Raw genomic sequence first — 19,664 nt, 5'->3', positions numbered from 1 at the left:
TGAAAAAAGCCACTCCATGTAAACCCATACAAAAGTGCCTCTGTAGCCATGGTACCTGAGTACCACCTGGTGGCAATGTACCTAAAAGTTACAGATTTAGCTTGAGAAGAAAAGTCATCAAAATAGAAACCAAAAAGTTAAAATCATGAAATGACTGCAAATGTCAGTTATGATCATCAATTATAATACCTAAGACCCTATTTATATTTATTACATACAATTTTCTACAGAGTAAAGAAACATTATTAAATAGTCTACTTACCATTTTCAACATGGGCAAGTCTGTGCATGAGAGGTAGCCAGACAAGGCACTGGGGAGGAGGATCAGCCATCAATGTGTCTAAAAACATATTTAGCATTATCTTTTTCTGTAAATAGAACAGAAAACAATTTCTTTAACAGAAAAGATTTTTTTCTTTCCCAAATATCTCTCCAATACAAACTTTTAATTCAATTTAATAAACATTTACTAAAACCTACTATTTACAAGGTACTAGGCTTTTAAGATTTAAATTATTTTCTTAAATTCAAATCTTTACTACATGTGAAATTACAATAACAAAAACAAAATACCACCATGTATATGTACGTATATATTATATATGCCTATATGTATGTATGTGTATATGTGTATGTACATATGTCCATATATACACATAACCCACTTGTTTTTATAAATTATTGAAATGTATTTCCATTTGTACCCTGTAAAAATGTACTTATAGCACTGTTGGGTACATATGCTGAAAGTACAGTGATTGCTCAAATATAAGGAAATAGCCCAATGAACATGGTTGTGGAAGGGGAAAGAGGGAAAAAAACCTAGTCAGATGTAACTTGTCTCTGTTGTAATAAACATGTTAAAACAGAAAAAAGTGTGTATATCTGTATGTATATGTATCTGTGTGTGTATATATATATGTATGTGTGTGTCATTTGATCCTAACAACAATTTTATAATAAAAAGATCACACATTTTCACCTGCATTTTATAGAAGTGAAAAGTCATACAGAGGAAATGTATGCAAGTTAGTGACAGAACCAGTTACAGAACAAGTTAGAAAATATAAACTCATTATGAGTTAAAATTATTTCATTCTTTGTACCTACATCTTCAGCACCTAGAAGAATGCTTCACACATAACAGGTGCTTAATATATTGTGACCTCTCCCATTGATTGTTGATTTACTAAATTACAACACAGGCTTCCTGCCTCTAGGTCAGGGCTTTCTTTCTGTTAACCACCATGGCTTTATATCCTAGCAGTGCATGGATTGCTTTTATTACCTGAGATATAAGGAGTTTCTCTTGTTCTTCTTCATCCCACAGGCCCTGGGATTGGAGACTCTCCACCTGTCCCAGTAGTGGGAGGTAGGAGCTCTAAAAGGAGGCTGGGGACACCAGCGTGGAGCGGAAGGAAGAAACAAGGAGAAACAAACCAGGAATAAGAGATACTGGGCATCAGGGATTCTACAATTCTCTGTCAATAAATAGGTTGCCTTATGATACATCAGAAGTGATGGGAGAGGTTACAAATGTAGCGGATTGATACCCATTGGTGATTGGTTCCATGTAATGTATATATTGTATATAACTTATGCTTGATTTATAGAATGCTTCTATGCTATATTATATAACTTTGCTATATGTACATAAATTATATTTCAGCATGTGACCTAACATCTGATTACTCTATGCAACTTTGATATGACACTGTCATATTATATAAGGTCTACATGATTGGTCTACACTATCTAAATCTAATTACCTATGACTGTTATATGTTAGTTTATGAATGCGTATTGTATGTAGCTATAGACAGTCCAGAGTACCCCATGTAATTTATAGTGATTGCAAATGTTTTACATAAGGGAGAAGGTTAAGATAATCTTTAGTCAAGTTCTAGAGATCACAGTCTGCCTGTCCAAGATGACTATTCACAGGAACACTCCCTGAAAGAATTTTTTTCTTTAAAAAAAAAAAGAAATTGTTGCTATATTTGTAACATAATCTTCATTTCCGTGTGTGTGTGTGTGTGTGTGTGTGTGTGTGTGTGTAGTTGTTCGACCATTTCAGTTGTGTCTGACCTCTTTATGACTCCATTTAAGGTTCTCTTGGCAAAGATACTGGAGTGGTTTGCCATTTCTATCTACAGCTTATTTTACAGATGAGGAACACAGGCAAATAAGGTTCAGGGACTTGCCCAGGGTCATGTTGCTCATATCTGAAACCACATCTGAACTCCAGAGAATGAATCTTCCTGACTCAAAGCACCTTGCTCTATACATCGGGGTGTGTGTGTGTGTGTGTGTGTGTGTGTGTGTGTGTGTGTGTGTGTGTGTGTGTGTGTGTGTGTACTGTGTGTGTTTACCTCTACCTCCCCCCCCAGAGAGCCATGCCTCATAATAATAAAAACAAAAGACAAAAATTTAAGAGAAAAAAAAGTTCAACAAAACTGACACATCAACTGAATCTAGCAGTATATACAATGCTCCACACCCTTCATCTCCCACTTCAGCAAAGGAGGAACAGAAAAGTATTTTCTCCTCTTTTGGGGCAAGCTTGAATACTAAAATGCAAAGCATTCAGCTAACTTTTTTATTCATGTTCTCTCTACTCACACCACAGTGACATTGCACACAGTTTTCTGGTTCTACCTCACTTGGTCTTAGTTCTTATAAGTCTCCTTATATTTCTCTGGAGTCTTCATGCACACCATTTTTTACTGTGCAATAACATTCCATTAAATTCAAGTACCAAGCTTTGTTGAACATTTTCCAATAAATGTACATCTTATTTTGCATCACATTTTTTTACTACTACAAAAAGTGGCCCTACAAATATTCTGGTGCATAGGGGAACTTCTTATCTTTGATCTTCTCGGAGTTTATGCCTAGTAGAGGGACCTCTAAATCAAAGGGTATGGAGATTTTAGTCATGTTATTAGCATAATTTCAAACTGCCTAGTCGAATGGCTAGATTAACCAAAAGGTCCGATATTATAGTGTTTGTTTTTTCCCAACCTGAAGAAGGCTAGGGATACTCAGATAGATGAAAGTGAAGGAAATGGTTGTAAAGAGAGGATTATGAGTCATCCAAATGTGGTCTGCAGACACTGAGACTTTATACCTCTCCTCCAGCAATTCGATCACACATGCTTTGATGTACCAGAGGAGCTAGAGATTGCCAATAGTTCTGGAAACAAAACAGGAAGGTCAGACTAGGAAAAGAAATGTTAGAGAGAAAGTCTGCGAAGAGATGTGATGAGTAGCAATTCCAGATGTCCTATTCACTCAATAACTGTGCAAAGAGAACGATGACTAATGGCTATGGTTTGATCAAGTGAGGGTTATTTTTTTTTTAAGAATAGGGGAGACACATTTGTAGACAGCAGGAAAGGAGCCATTAAATAGGGAGAGACTAAATATAAAAGAACAGGAATGAAAGTGGAGGTAATCTGTTAGGGAAGATGAGAAGGAATGGGATCAAGGTGCCATATAGAGGGGCTGGCCTTGGCAAAGAGAAGGGCCATCTCTTCATCCAAGATCGGAGAAAAGAAAAAAATAGCTCAGGAAGATGTGTGAGTGATGTGGGAGAGGAGACCTTACAGAAAATAGCTTCAATTTTTTTTAGTGGAGTAGAGGCAAGATCCTTAGCAGAAAGGGTGGGGAAAGTAATGAGAATGGACACCTGAAGAGAAACAAAAAGCTTTGGAATAGTAGCTGAAGAGAGTGGGATAGCAAACTGATTAGGAGGACTAGAATGATTGCCTTACTAAAGCAAAGAGTCAGTTGAGATCAGATAACATAAATTTATAGTGAACCCAACTGCCATAGCTTCATGCTTTCCTTTAGCTACTGACAGCCGCATGTGAAAAGGACTGAAGGAGGTGGATGAAGAGAGTAATCCAGGGTTAGGGTTTATAAGTTGTGATAAGTGATAGTACAAGGACACAGAGGATTTAAGAGTAGAAGATAGTTGAGTTGGTTCAATGAGAAGTCAAGACAGAGAAGGGAAGAGAGTATAATTGGTAGAAGAGTAATAGGGTTGAGTTGTTTCAACAAGGGGTCAAGATGGAGAAGGGAAGACAGTCATAATGGGTAAAGGGGCAATAGTCTGGGAAAGAACTGAAGGATGGAGAGAATGGAGGTCATGGTGAGGATGCAGAACAGGGTTAGTGGTCAACAGGTATAGGTAAAAATGGAAAGATGAAAAAATACTATCAGATTAAAGAATTTGGATTTCATGAAACAGAAATGGAAAAACTCTGTAGGTGATGGCAAAATGAAGCAAATAACCATATCTGTGTGCATCTCAGGTTACACAGAAGAGGAGTTCATGGAAATTGAGCAGATGAAAGAACTTGGAATTTAAGATATTTGAGGGAGTATTAATATATATGCTGAAGCCCCCTCACTGAGGAAGGAAGGAGAACGTTGATTAGATGATAAATTTGGACAGCATGAACCCCCAAGAAGACCTTGCTAAGTGATAAGAGTCAGAAAAGGACAATGGGAAGCAAGGACAATTCCAATTCCCACCCTTCAACCAGTCAGTCAGAGGTTATGAGAGACTATAATCAGTGCTAGCAAGGGCAGAGAGGGAAGCAGTGTTAGCAGAAGGGTACTAGAGCTGCTAATCAGTCAATGCCAGTGAGAAAGGCAGAGATTTAAGGTGAAAAAAAAAGTTTGTTAAACCTGAAGCAGGCATTCAAGAGGGGAAAGTAGAAGGGGTAGGTAGATCTGGAGCAAAACATTAGGGGTGTAGGATTGAGGTCGACGGAAATAAAAGAGCAGACAGTTGGGGATTGAGTAAAACCTTAGAGGTTTGTATATCAATAGTTGGGATATACAAGGGAGTAGAAGTATGCTAACCATTGAGGAATAAGTCCAGGCAAAGTATCAATGGTTGGAGAGCAGTCCCTTGAAGGAAATATGTCTGAGATCCTCCACTGAGGCCCAGCCTTGTGGCAGATAATGATACTGTGTACTATGAAGACTCAGGAAACCAGACTCACAGCAGCCAGGAGCAGGAAATTTGGGAGCTCAGTTAGGAGGCAATGGTGTCTTGCCTGTCTTGAAGAAGGGTAGGAAGTAGAAACTATCTTGTCTTGGGACAGGCCTACACTGGAAAAAGTCCAGGAGGCCATGGAAAACAGAGGTACGAAGCAGAAGTCTTGTCCCCAGCAGGCAGCCAGACGCTTGAAATCAAATGCAAACTCCTGTGTTTGACATTTAAATAACTTTACGACCTAGGAATCAAATCTAGACTTGTGTTTCTGACATTTAAATCTCATCACAATCTTACCCATCCTTCCAGCTTTCTTACATATTAATGCCCTCCACATAATCTATGATCCAGCCACTCTGGTACACTTGTGGTTTCTGCACATACAACACATCGGCTCCCATTTGTATGTATGCCTTTGCACTGATGGTCCACCAGTTCTTGGAAAGCTCTTCTGCCTCACCTGCATCTCTTGAAAACCCTGATTTCCTTCAAGCCTCAGCACAAGCACCAACATATGCAGGAAGCCTTTCCCAATGTAAGCCTTCCCATAACTAGTTTGTATTCATTTGTACATATTATGTAAAAACATGTATATACACATGTCTCCCTGTCAAAATGTAAAGCTTGAGGACAGAGACTGTGCCACTTTTGTCTTTGAATTCTCAGCATACTAGATACAGTACCCTTAATAAATATTTTTTTAAATGACAGATATACAAACACTTAGTTTGTGGTTATTTAGCTCCTTCTCATCGATTAAATGTATTTATTTTTCTAAGTTTCTCTTGACTGCTGTTTATACTTGAAATTTTCAGTTCAGGTCTGGTCTTTTTATTAGGAATGTTTCAAAATCCTCTATTTTACTAAAGGCCACACCCACCCTCATCCCATAAGATTACACTCAGTCTTGAAGGTCAGGTTTTTCCTGGTTGTAAGGCTGTATTGTTAGTCTTTTGGAATATTGTATTTTGTGATTTTCTTTTTTTAACATAGTTGTACAGTCTTAAATTATCCTGACTAAGGTTTCTTGGTAAACTTTTTTTTCTTTTTAGCTACTTACATAATTTTTTTTCTGTCTACTCATATCTCCAGCCTCAATGTCTGGACTGCAACTTTGAATAGTCACAGCAGAGTATGGCCCCACTCCCACAAGCTTGCCTTCTGTAACATAACACTGTACCCAACTCTAGTTAGAATCAGATGTTGAAAATCTCCAGCAAGTATATTAATATGACACAACTATAATCACAACTCTCTCATCCTGAGTAGAATTCTACCCTAAATTTGAATAATAGAATTCATGATAAGGACAAAGCCACTTCTTACTAGAATCTGGGATGGGGATGGGCCCACACTGATTCCATTCCCTCTCTCATCAAGATACACTCGTACTGAATGTCTGGAAAGGGTGGTTAAGATTATGCTCTACCCTTTGCCATCATCCCTGCCTTCTGAGTGCATTTTCTTGTGTCCCAAAGTGGATTTTTGGCTCTTCTATGGCTCCTCCGTGAATAATCTACAATTGGCAGTTGACTTTCTCCCATGTGGTTCTCCCAACAGGCCTGCTGCAAAGCCTCCCCTACTAAGGCTCTCTGGCAGTTATGTTAGGTTGTCTCTTCTGTTGTTTCCAATAGGAACACTGGTTCCATGCCTCTCAGAGAGCCCACCAGTGCACAGGCTGCCCACAAGCTGGGGTAACCCTGTCTTTTAATGTGGTTCCAACACACAGGTTGTCCAGGCACTACATTGGCTTTTTCTCTTGTTGTGGCTCTGACAAAGACCCAGAGGGCTCCAAATCCAAGTGTCTGAAGGGTTCAGCTATCTGTGCACTGCCCAGCCCTGTCTCTGAGTGATTTGTAGGGGTTACCTCAGTCCCCTGATCCTCGGATAGACTATGGCCTAGACCCACGGGCTTTAAGTCCCAGGTCTTCCTCTTCTCTGGGTTGCTTCACCTCCGAAGGCTGGCACACTTGTAAAGCCTTGGGCTGGATGAACAAGCTTACTACTATTTTTCCATTCATTGTAACTTCTGCTGCATTTTAGATCATTGCTGGAGTATTTGTGGAAGAACTGGTCTCCTCAAGCATTTCTCATGTCATCATCTTATCCAGAAGTCTAGCAAAGATATATTACCTTGTATTTTTAATTTAATTTTTTTTCTGAACTTAAACACCAAAAAAGAGACCATTTCACACAGCAGAACAATAGAACTGTATGTGAAACTATGAATCTCAATTTTATACAGCTTGGGATTTTTCTTTTGAAGGATGTAATAATTCTACTTGCTAATTTCAAAACTATCCTGCTTATTTGTGCTTACTTCTGAACTTCATTCTATTCCCTCCTGTGTATTAAAAAATAAATATCTCGATGATCCTCCTTTTTTGGAACAATTATTGCTAACCCTCTCTCCTCCTTCCTATGTCCCCCCCAACTAAAAATACAAGAAAATGAAAAAAATTGGTAACAATCATAGTTAAGCAACAGTTTTATCTAAAAAGGTATGCCTGTTTTTGCCGCTTGTGTCCATCACCTGTCTTTTATGAAATGAATAATATGCTTCATGTCACAGGGTCCTCTGGATATGTAAAGTTGGTCATTGCACTGGTTAGAGTTAAATTTTTCAAAATCATTTTTCTTTACAATGTTGTTGCCCTTGTATAAATTATTATCCTGGTTCTGCTCACTTCATTTGGCATTAGTTCATACAAGTCTTTCTAGGTTTCTCTGAAACTGTCCCCTTCATCATTTCTTGTACGATAATAATATTCCACTGTATTCATATTCCACACGTTGCTTAGCCATTTCTCAATTAGCAGACACACCCCCTTAGATTCTAGGATTTTTTTTCTTTTCTTTCTTTATAATCCCTTCTTCTACATCAGGAAGTTTGCTCTACTTACTACCATTCCTCCTCCAGCATTTCTTCCATGTTCACTCCCTTCCCTCATTACTGTTTGTTTCCTTGTTGAGTCTGATATATTTCTTCACCTAATTGTGCACATGTTCAATTCTCCTTTGTCTATTTTAGATAAGAATGAGGTTCTTCTTATGCCTGTTCCCCCACCCCCTCCTCCATGATTGTTTACTTCTTATGCACCCCAATTATGAGAATTAATCATTTCACCCTTTTCCTCTTTCTACGCCTGCATATTCCTTTTATACTCTTTTTTCTTTTCCATCTTAAAATCCTCAGAAAAGTAACAATATACCTCAACCCCGGACCTCACTACACCTTGAAGACAAGTTTCAGAAGGAACATATGTTTCTTTTCCTTCTATTAGAATGTTACTATTACATCAACCCCTTATAACTGCTCAAATAAATTTTATCTTTATAGATTTCTCTTCATTCATGTTTACATTTCAGTTTCTACACAGATCTAGCCTTTTCAGACTGAAACCCTTTGTTATATTAAAGGTCCATTTTCCCCCATGTAAATATACTCAAAATTGCGGGGTAGTTAATTCTTGATTATAAGCCTATATTCTTTGCCTTTGAAATATTGTATTGCAAGATCTCCTTTATAATAGAACCTCTTTATAGTAGAAGCTGCCAAGTCTTGTGAGATCCTTATTGAGGTTCCTTGGTACTTAAACTGCTTCTTTTTGGATGCTTGCAGTATTTTTTCTTTAGAAAAGGATGCAGATTTTTACCATGAAATTTCAGGAACCTTTCATTTTGGGGTTCTCTTAGGAGGTGATCAGTTGAATCTACCTTCATTTTGCCTTCTAGTTCTAACAGATCTGGACAGTTAACACTTAACGATTTTTTAAAATATAGGGTCCAAATGCAGGTCTTCTTAATTCCAGGTCCAATAATGTATTCACTGGGCACCTGCTTATCACTCTGCTATTGTATTTTTACTGACCTAATTTTACTTCTTCTGGCAACTAGGTGACACAATGGATAGAGTGCTGGGCCTGGGGTCAAGAAGACCTAAATTCAAATCTGGCCTCAGACACCTACTAGCTGTGTGATACTGAACAAGTCATTTAACCCTGTTTCCCTCATCTGTGAAAGGAGCTGGAGAAGGAAGTGGCAAACCACTCCATTATCTTTCTCAAGAAAACCCCAAATGGTGTCATAAAGAGTCACATACAACTGAAAAGGACTAAACAACAACAATTTTACTTCTCACAAAAATCTTTAGTTAACCCAGATATGGGTCTTTCCTTGAGTCCATTTGTGGGTAGTATGAGTGTATAGTCAAATACCACAGGCAATTCTAGCCACAAAGAAGGAAAATGACCACGAAACTTTCTTCCTAGTTCAAGGGTGGGGTCCCAATTGCTGGCTCATTGTTAGAGATTATCCCTCTGCCAGGGAATTTATTTCACCAGGTATTCATCCTGTATTTCTGTTTAAAAATAAAAAATAAAAACAGGAAGAAAAAACAAACTTCTAAGGATAAAGTGCTTCAGAAAGGTACTGATCTGCATTGGTAGACAGACCAATAGGAGCCTCATACTCAGAGCAGGCTCAGTGTGCATTTACTGTTGCCCAACACATCCAAAAGAGGCTGGGGGACTTGCTTCAGAAAGGTGTGCTGATTTGTAATGGGAGGGTCCAGCTTCCTAACTGAGAGCATGCACAGGTGTTACCTGTTGAGCTCAAACTGAAACTGCTTACATAGAGCACTAACCAAGTAATTTGCTCCTTTTCCTTCTCTGGTGGTCAGGATGCTCCAGGTGAGAGAATGGCCTTGTCCCCTCTTTCAGGAAAAGCCATGGAGCATTTTCCTTCATGCCCAGTCCAACATGTGGCCTATGAATAGGGCCTCTATTCTTTGCCTCCTTGTGTTGGTTCTTTTTTGCTTTTAGGAAAAGAAGTATTAGTGATGCTTATGATCTTATGAGTTTCAAAATGTCAGAAGAGGGACCTCAAGTCAAGGCACTGGAATCCATGCTGGAGCCCAGATGAGGTAGGAGCAGAGGCCCTGAAGAGCCTAGCAGTGGTTAAAGCACCAGTTCATGCAGCTACCATGCTGCAAAAGGAAAGGAACCTGGTGAGATGAGTGGTTGGTAGCAAATGTTTTATGTAGGAGACCATTCTTCCCAGGGACTGAGGTGATAGGTGAGAAACCCCCCACACACACACACCAGCTCAAGGGTTATTTTATGCTTCCATTCTTGCTATATTTTCTCAGTAAATATCCCCTTTTAAAAGCTGAATAACAATCTCATAGAACTCATGATGAAACATGTTATCTACCTCCAGATAGAAGAGCTAATGAACTCAAGAGTACAGATTGAGACATGTTTTCTTCTCTTTTTCTTTCTTTCTTTTTTTTGGACATGGTTAATGCCTAAGTTTATTTTGCATGACTTATACACATTTGTAATGTATGTGTTTTCTAGCCTTCTCAATGGAATCCCCTCAAGGGGAAGGAGAGGAAGAAGGGAGAGATTTTGGAATTGAAAACAAAGTTGAATTAAAAATAAATTTTTTTTAAAAAAGCTAATTGATGTTACTAGGTTCAATGTAACTGGGGCTCTAATCATCGATGACTGATTTGGGGTAGAACATTCCCCAGTTTAAGGAAAAGTTTACATTACTGGTCTTGCTATATCTCCTCCATAAATATTCCTTTGTGAAACCTAATTGATGTTAACTGGTTAAATGAAATTCTAATCACTGGTGATTAACACTGGGGAGAACACACCAAAAAATGTGTACGTGAGCTGACAGCATTAAAAAAAAATCACCTTGACCCCTCAAGGATACCCCCAGAATCCAAAGGAGGGGTAGATTTGTTTGGGAATGTGGGGGGGGGGAGGCTTGACACATTATTTGTGAGTGTGAATTGGGATGAAATTCTTTAGAGTCTATAAGGTCAACAGCTAGAGAGATAAAACATTTATTAAGTGCTTACTAGAAATCAGGCCCTGTGCTAATAAACCCTAGGGATACAAATACAAGCAAATAAGACAATCCTTATTCTAATGGAGCTTGCATTCTAATAAGGGAGGGGAAGGTGGAAAATAAAGAAGAGCTGGGGGGGAGGGGTGCAAAGAGGGAGAGAAAAGCAGAGCAAGAAAGTTGATGGCAAGGTAGTTAGTGAGATGAAAGAAAATTGCAGAGTGAGTCAAAGAGTGAGATAAAGCATGGCCTCAAGGTGGAGGTTTCTACCTCATCAGGAAATGTCTCTATACAAATGAAATCATAGGACCAGTAATTCCGTCCCTCCTCTCCCTCCAATTCTTATAGAAATTCTTTAAGATTTCTAAAACTATGTCACGTAGGAAAAGCAAGCGTAAAGAGTATATATATATATATATTTCTACTGGAAAATAGTGTTTCTCTGTTGAATTAGCTAGTAGTCTTAGAATATACTTTTAATCATTGTGAAAAAAAAGTCTTCTTAAAAGAAAAAGAAAAAGCTTTCTATTCCTGTTTTGAATTTATAACACAAATAAAGGTTATGTAACTGTGTGCCTTTTATTTTGTCTTGTTATGGTTGGTAGGGACTGTTTTCCCTGTAATAAATCATTCCTGCATTCCAATTAAAGATCTTTTGGTCATTTGGATTGTTTTTTTTTAAATGTACAACTATATTCTAACATTTTAGTGTAGATTTACCTTAATGACATTGGTCTATAATTTCTTCTCACTTTGGCTTTGTCTGGTTTTCATATCAATATTAAATATGCCTCATAAAAGGAACTGAATAACATATCATTTTCCTCTATATTCCAAAACAGTCCAGCATTTATTTGTAAATCCATGTAAATCTATCTTTTCACAAGTCTTAAAGATTTCTCTGAGATTGATCTATTTAGACTATAAACTTCCTCTATACATTTTAGTATTTTGTATTTTTTGTAAATAATTCTCCGTTAGCAAAGAGATGGATAATCTTCTCTGATAAATGACTTAAGTTCTTTTGATGTTGCTGTGATGACTCATTGTTAGTTATTTCAATGATCGGGATAATTGCTTATCTTACATTATATGTTATTCAGTCCAACATAACATATTTTATGATATTTTATAGCAAATATGTTGTCATGTCATCTGCCTGTATTACCCCCTACTCAATAAAATCCAGTATTTCTTATTATCTTTGGGACCAAATACAAAATCCGTTGCCACTTAAATCTCTTCATGACCTGGCTCCTTACTACCCTTTCAGTCTTCTTACACATTATTCCCCTCCATGTACTCTGCTATCCAGGAATACTGGCCTTCTTGTTGCTATTGAGAAAAAAAAACACTTCATCTCTAAGTCTTAACACAATCTATCTTCTGTGATGCTTTCCCCTTTCACCTCTACCTTTTAATTTCCATAGCTTCTTTTAAGACTGACCTCCAATAATACCTTATTTTGAAGGCTTTTCCTGGTCATTCCACTCACCTCAGTGTCTTATTTGTGGAGACTGCATTCCATCTACTCTCTTCATATCTTATATGCACTCAGTTATTTGCCTGTTTGTCTATCAGAACGTGAGTTCCTGGAAGGTGAGGACCGTTTTGCCTTTCATTGTATCCCTAGTCCTAAGCACAATACCTGGCATGCCATAAGGACTTAATAAATGCTTAGGGACTAAATGACTACTAAGGACATCTTTTTGTCAACTAAATGAAGAAAGCTGTCTCTTGTTTAATAGTGACCACACTAAAAGAGGGAACAGTCATTTTCAGGAAGACATCTTATTCCAGGCAATGTGCAACTGTGAACATTGACCTCTTTCATATGTAACTGAAAAGATCCTAAATGAAGTTATTTGCTTCTGTTTTACCACTGCTACGGAATTTCATCATCTGCTTCACCTGATATAGGAATTTCTCCTATAACTTATACGAACATTGGCTACCTTGACTTCACTTAAAGAAAAACATCTAGTGAGGAAAAACTCACAGTGACTTGCAAACAGGAAGGGTTTAATAAATACTTTGAAATACATTAAACTGAACTTACTATCTCCTATTCCACTCTTCAAAAGTTCTAATTCTTAAGAAGCTTTTTCCTTACAAAAATCTGTTTTTCTAAAAAAAAAAAAAAGTAAAAATGAAATTTAAAATCTGTCTTTCTGCAAGGAAGACCACTGCTTTTGGTTGTACCTTTTGAGGCCAGGAAAACATCTAACCCCTCTTCTATATGAAAGCCTTCCAAATATTTAAAGAAAGCTATTTACTTACTTCCCAAGTCTTTTTTTTAAGGCTAAATATCCTTAATTACATTAAAATAATCCTCCTAAAACATGATCTCAACACCTTTTACCATGCTGGTTATCCTCTTCTCAATACTACCCAGCTTGTCAAGGTCCTTAAAATGTAGGTCCAAGAACAGAATACAATACTCTAGATGTGATCTGACAAGTGCAAGTAGAGCAGGACTGTCACATACCCAACCCTGGATGCTACATCTCTCAATGTAGTCTAAGATCAAATTAGCATTTTTTGGCTATTTTATCACCTTGTTGACACACGCTAAGCTTATTTATATTTCATTAAAATGTTTTTTAGATGAACCGCTGAATACAATCATCTCCTGTCTTCTACTAGTTAAGTTAATCTTTTGAGAAAAGGCCTAGTGACATGCATGAACACTTTATCTTAAATATAAAAATGAAATATTTCAATAAAATTTGTACACAAAGGATTTGTGGTTTCATCAGCATGGGGAACTTCTACCAATATATATTACAACCCATTTATAAAACTTAGATTAAGTTTTAGGAAGTTGCTTCTAGAGGGAATGAAGCAATTACCCATCATAACCTAAAATGTTTCATGTTTCATGACTTTTTTTTTCAGAAACATGCATAAAAAATGGTCCCTTTACCCAATTTTATTTTTCAGTTCTCCCAACCCTGCCTTGCTCCATCCCTAAGTCCTTTGTATTCTAGAAGCCATTTCAGAAGCAACTGGGTAGATAGGTAGTCAAATCTACCCCAAAGTAAGGGGATTAAATCCCCTCTAGCATTAAGAGTCTAAGAATATTATATAACAGCAATTGTACTTACCTGCTGTGGAAAACATGTTCGTACTGAATGTTCTGTGTACCCAAAAGAAGGGCCTTCAAAAACAGCTGTAGGGAGCTTCAAGACTTCCTTCAGAAACTGGTCAAATTTATTAAATATCATTAAGCCATTGGAATCTGACATCTGAGAGAAAATATCTACAAGCACAAAACAGAATGAAAAAAGTCAGAGCATGCTGTGTTATGTCATGTTATATTATATTACCCTTCTATAAACTACTACATAGCTCTTGGAACTACTTAACAATTTGAAAGTACCTTAAAATAACTGTGATTTTCAGAAAAGGATATAATCTATTTTCACTGTTTCTTGCTGTTACTTAACCGATGGCACACTCTGTGTCAAACATTCACCCTTTTTCCAGCCATGAATGCAACCTAACAATTTAATCTTATGAATGTGCTCATAAGAGTCACCTATATCTATGTACCTTGATCTTTCTTTGCATTTATGAAAGATGCTTTTGTGCACATATATACATATACTTGAGAACTAGTAAAGTGCCATAAGTGCCAATACTAGTGTATGTTGGTAAAGGGTGTTCAAAGGGAATGATACCTGCGTGCCAGGGATATGATGCACAAATATTAGAGCTGGAAGGCCCTTACTGATATCTAGTCTAACTCCTTTATTATATAGATAAGAAAACTGGGGCCTACAGAAATATACTAACTATGTATGATGCAATGGGTAAAGACAGTGTATGTCCATTTTCTGTTCAACGTACACCAAACTGAAATAGGAAGGTTACTGAGAGAAATGACTCTTAAATAACAAATTGTTGGGGAGATCCAGTGTTTTTTCCCTTCCTATATCTTCATTCTCTACTAGGGCAAGCCAGCATCTGAAGGACATTGCTGATAAGGAGATTGGATCAACTGTCTCCTCAATCTTATTCAGACTCCACCCAAGTGGGGAAGCCATTTGTGTTGTACTCAGGCTTTTTTTGGGGGGGAGGGGAGGGGTGTTCCTGGTAGTGAAAGTGATTAGCCCCTCATTGGAATGGGTCCACTTCTCATTATAATATTAATTCTTCTTATTAATTGTTGACCACCACTCTCTCTTCCAAGGGCATATAAGTATTGAGTGAGTTTGAGGATTGTTGTCAGGATCAAATGAGATAACATTTGCAAAAAAAAAAAAAACAGTGCTTAGTACAGTGCCTGGTCCATAGTAGGTACTATATAAATGGTTATTCCCTTCCCTTCCCCTCTCCCTAGCCACTTCCACATAAGGGTAGACAGGTAATCAAGGTAACATTTTTCTGCTAAATTTGTTTTACCTTCTATTTGGACTTCTATGATGCCAGCTAGTTAATCCTTTTCCACTTAAGAGTTAATATTGAATTCTCCTTAGAAACAATGAGGCTAGGGTGAGGAAGTGGAGGAAGAAGAATAACCACACATTTAGAAACCATGTCTTCACTGAATGAATAGGAGTTTAGGGATTAGACTCATACCAACAGGAAGTTCTATGGATCACAGATGGATAAACTCTTAAATCAAACAAACATAATAAAGGCAGAGCAATCAGCTCTTCCCAAATCCTTTTCTCAAACATGAAAGGTCATCCCATTGAGAACATAAAGGAAGTAGCAAGAAGAGAAACACAAAAATGAGATTCTCAAGAACCAAACAGAGATGGGCTGGGATTATCAATATAGTTGCTGTCTAGGGACCCACTAAATCCAGGATCCCAGAGCCTCAGAACTAGCACTGACCTGGACCTGGTCCTTTCCTCCACTGGCATCTGCATCTAGTCCCTATCTCCCACTATTGAATCAGAGGGATAGTGGCTGCTAAAGTCCTTTGCCAACTTCCCTCCTGTACTAGAACAAGTCCAAAAGCCTGATCCATGGATCAACACAAAGAGGAGACCCCAGGATGATCTAACCAGAGGTCAGCCTGAGTTAATACAAACCCATGGAAACCATTCCATGTTCACAGAACATTCAGACCTGAGTATAAAAATACTTATGTGCTCTGAACTGACCACAATCTAAGAAATTCCTGGCCCACCTTAACCAAGCTCAAGAAAAAATGAAGGGAACTCTCATCCATTAGGCCCAATTTCCCCCAAATCACATGGCAATAGGCTGAAAGCTGCTGGATATCCCCACTTCTCAGTCACAGTATTTTTGGCTAGTGGCAGAAGACCACATTCCCTGCAGCCCAGTCTCACATGTTAGTAGGCACTGGAGAATACAGGCTTAGAAGCACCTATCCCTGTTTTCCAGAAACTGACAATAAGGCTCATGCTCCCACTTGTAGGGGAGTGCAGGTGGGGCCAACTTCCTTACCAATTTGAAAACTTCTTTAAAGTTGAACCAATTGAAAACTTCAAATTCAAATTCTTTGAACCAACTTCTCAAGCTAAGAGGACTCTGCCTTGGCCTTTCCCTAATAATTAGATTATAAACATTGCCTGAACCCTTGCTAACTCCAAAAGTAGACAAAAATCTTAAACCTGGTCCAAAAATTCCAAATCATACCTAGGCTCTTTTACACTCCCATCGTGGGATAGGAAAAAATGTGCAGTACATTAAAGAAAACCTACAGTTTAATAAAGATATTTTGCAAAGTGTAAGAGCTCCTCCAGAAATCCATGTTGAAGCATCAATGGATGGGACCAAAAATGATCCAAGGCAGTTTTCAAAAACTACAACAGACAAAGCAACAACTAGAGAAAGTGTTAATTAAAGGAAAAACTCATTTAGTAATAGAATTGAAAAGGTCACTAATGAATTTGGAAGACAAAATAATATATTTGTAGGATAAAGCAAGAAGCACAGACAACAGATTAACAGGAATCTCAGAGGATCCTCAGAAAAGAAAATAACAGCTTGCATTTAGTAACAGCTAACAGTTACATAATGCTTCAAGGTTTTTTTAAGTGCTTAGCAAATATCTCATTTTATCCTTACAACATCAGAGGGAGTTTGGTGCTGTTATTATCCTCCTCTTTACAGATGAGGAAACAGGCAGACAGAAGTTCAGTAATTTGCCCCAGGTCACACAGCTAGTAAGGGTCTAGAAGACATATTTGAACCAGGGGCATCCTGACTCCAGGTCCAGCATCCTATCCACTGTGCCATTTGGCTGCCACAGCTAGAATACACAAGTAACTAGAGGACATCTTTCCTTAATGGCTTTGATCAAGGAACTTTCTACAAGCAGAAAGAATATACAAGACACCAGAAAGAAGAAATTCTAAGCTTAATCTCAAAGTTATATAATCATAAAATACATACAAGAAAATATTATTTAGTCATCAATTTTAAAAAAATTTTAAATCACAGGAAGAAATATGAATTAGAGGAAAAACATCAAAACTGTACAAAAATATACAAGATTTTATAAATATGTATATGGGACAAGACTCCAAATTTATATGCCATGTAAGCATGATTATATTATTCACACACAGAAGAACTCACTTGAAAGATAAATAAAATATGGGAAAATTTCTTAACAACTGCCAACATGAAAGATATTCCTAACAAGCAGGAGAAAAGGAAATTGAAATGACTGAATAATTTATTTAGGAAAATAATAACATACCTGAAGCCTGTTGTTGCCTTATGTTAAGATTTAATGTACAGATGTTAATATATACATTTAACATCTAGAAACTTTTCTAACTATAGTAGAAATAATTTGTAATAAAATGTACATTACACTAATCAACAGAAAGTGTAAAACACATTAAAATCCATATATCCACTATTAAAAAAGGACTTAGCAAACATGAAAAAGTCATAAGAACAAAAAAGAGAAAAGAGGAAGAAAGAAGATAACAATCCCAAAGACAAAAAGCTCCTCTAGCTGGACTAATAAATGGGGTTTAAAATTCAAGGAAGTATAAGAATTAAAAGTTTGAAGCCTAGTAATACTTTTTTTTAATCTCTATCCTTGAGAGACTTTAGGAATTATTCTTCTATCATTGTTTACCCATGGACTTGATCAGAGTACATTACACATTCCCCTTTTTCTCCACCTCCCCTTTCTCTTTATGTATCTTCCCATTCTGCAACTTCATCCTACATAATACACTGAATTTACCTGAAGAGGCTATTACAGGATTTAGTATATGGTGTTTGAAGGCTGATCCTCTACCATGACTTCTCCCATTTCTTTACATTCTACTTCTGAGTCTATTTGCATATGTACTTTTAGAAAGAAATCTCATAATAGTCTCATGATTGTTATTGTCATTTCTTTAACTCAATAGATGTCCTCCTCATTCTGGATTTTTTCTTGTAACACTCTACTGATAGGGTAATTTGTTTCATTTCTAATTCATTCCTTGCTTATGGTTATTTACTTTCTTGAGTTTTGAGATGTTTCCAAGTCAAACAGTAAATTCGCACCTGTTTTGTTTTGTTTTGGTAGGAATGCTTCAAATGCCTTTTATTGTCTTTTTTTACTGTCCTTTTACATTGATGATTATGCTCAGATTTGGAGAATATGTCATTTTAGGTTGTATTCTGAGCACTTTTACTTTTAAAAATATATTATTTCACTTTCTTCTGCCATTTCTGGGGGCAGAGAAGTCCTCTGTTACTAGAATCTCCATTCCTTTATATTCAAAAATAATTTGCATACTGCTTACATTACTTGTTTGTAACTGGAACTGTTAGGTTTAACCACTCTGTCTCAGTGTTTTTTTTTCCCTAGAAACAATGTGTACATTTTTTAAAATCTGTGCTTTGTCTTCTGTATTCAGAAGTTCTGGGTAGTTTTCACGTATTATATTTCACACTATGGTGTTTAGGTTTTTTAATTTGGCATGACTAACAGTCCTTAACACATCCCATCTTCAAGATCAATGAGTTTTGCTTGAATAAAGGTCATATGTTTTTTTTAATGTTAAAGAGTTAGAAAAAAAATAACAAAATTAATCCGGAAGAACAAAAGGTCAAGAACAACAAGGGAATCAATGAAAAAAAAAACATGAAGGAAGCAGCCTAGCTGCACCAGATTTCAAACTACATAGCAAAGCAGTAATCATGAAAACAATCTGGTACTGGCTAAGAAATAGACTGATGAATCATTGGAACAGATAAGGTACCCAATACACAGTAGTAAATGACCATAGTAATCTAGTGTTTGATAAACCCAAAGATCCAAGTCATGGGGGCAAGTATTCACCATTTGAAAATAACATTGCTGGGAAAAGTAGAAAGCAGTTTGGCAGAAACCAGGCATAAACCAACCTCTCATACCAAGATGAAGTCAAAATGGATAAATAATTTAGACATAAAGGGTGACATCATAAGTATATAAGGCAAATAGGGAAAAATTTACCTGTCAGATCTATGGATAAAGAAAGAGTTCATGACCAAACAAGAGACAGAGATGATCAATCAAATGCAACAAAGCAACTGAATTAAATGCTATGATATTATGATGACCAAGCTTCACACTAAAGAAGAGATGAGAAAAAAACAGTCTCCTGTCTTCTTTGAAGAGGTAGGTGACTGTGAGTGTGGAATATGGTATATACTATGAGAGTCCACTCATCTGTTGGTTAGTTTGTGAGATGCTTTTTCTGTGTGTTTCTCTCGTATTTTTTGGTACAAAGGATGGCTCTTCTAGGTAAGAAAGAAAGAGGAGATATTGAAAAAGAAGTGACATAAACAACAAAAGATCAATAATGTTTTAAAT

General features: G+C 37.1%; 1 protein-coding gene across 12 annotated transcripts in view; it reads right to left on the bottom strand.

Moving 5' to 3' along the window:
- DTNB (dystrobrevin beta) overlaps nucleotides 1-19,664 on the bottom strand; it is a 307,191-nt gene that overhangs the window by 215,273 nt on the left and 72,254 nt on the right. For all 12 annotated transcript variants that reach the window (XR_002323946.2, XR_002323947.2, XR_002323948.2 and 9 more), the window contains 2 exons: nucleotides 13,981-14,135; nucleotides 263-368 (listed from right to left, as the gene is read on the bottom strand). Coding sequence is in view for 9 of the 12 variants with exons in the window: in XM_020983941.2 (XP_020839600.1) it covers nucleotides 263-368; nucleotides 13,981-14,135 (261 nt within the window). In the remaining 3 variants the exon portion in view is untranslated. The remainder of the gene's footprint in view (nucleotides 1-262; nucleotides 369-13,980; nucleotides 14,136-19,664) is intronic.

The sequence above is a fragment of the Phascolarctos cinereus genome, unplaced genomic scaffold (assembly GCF_003287225.1).
Source record: "Phascolarctos cinereus isolate Bilbo 61053 unplaced genomic scaffold, phaCin_HiC Scaffold_2;HRSCAF=192, whole genome shotgun sequence".
NCBI lineage: Eukaryota > Metazoa > Chordata > Mammalia > Diprotodontia > Phascolarctidae > Phascolarctos > Phascolarctos cinereus.
The sequence above is the reverse complement of the archived record's forward strand: the minus strand, read 5'-3'. Positions and strand labels throughout refer to the sequence as shown.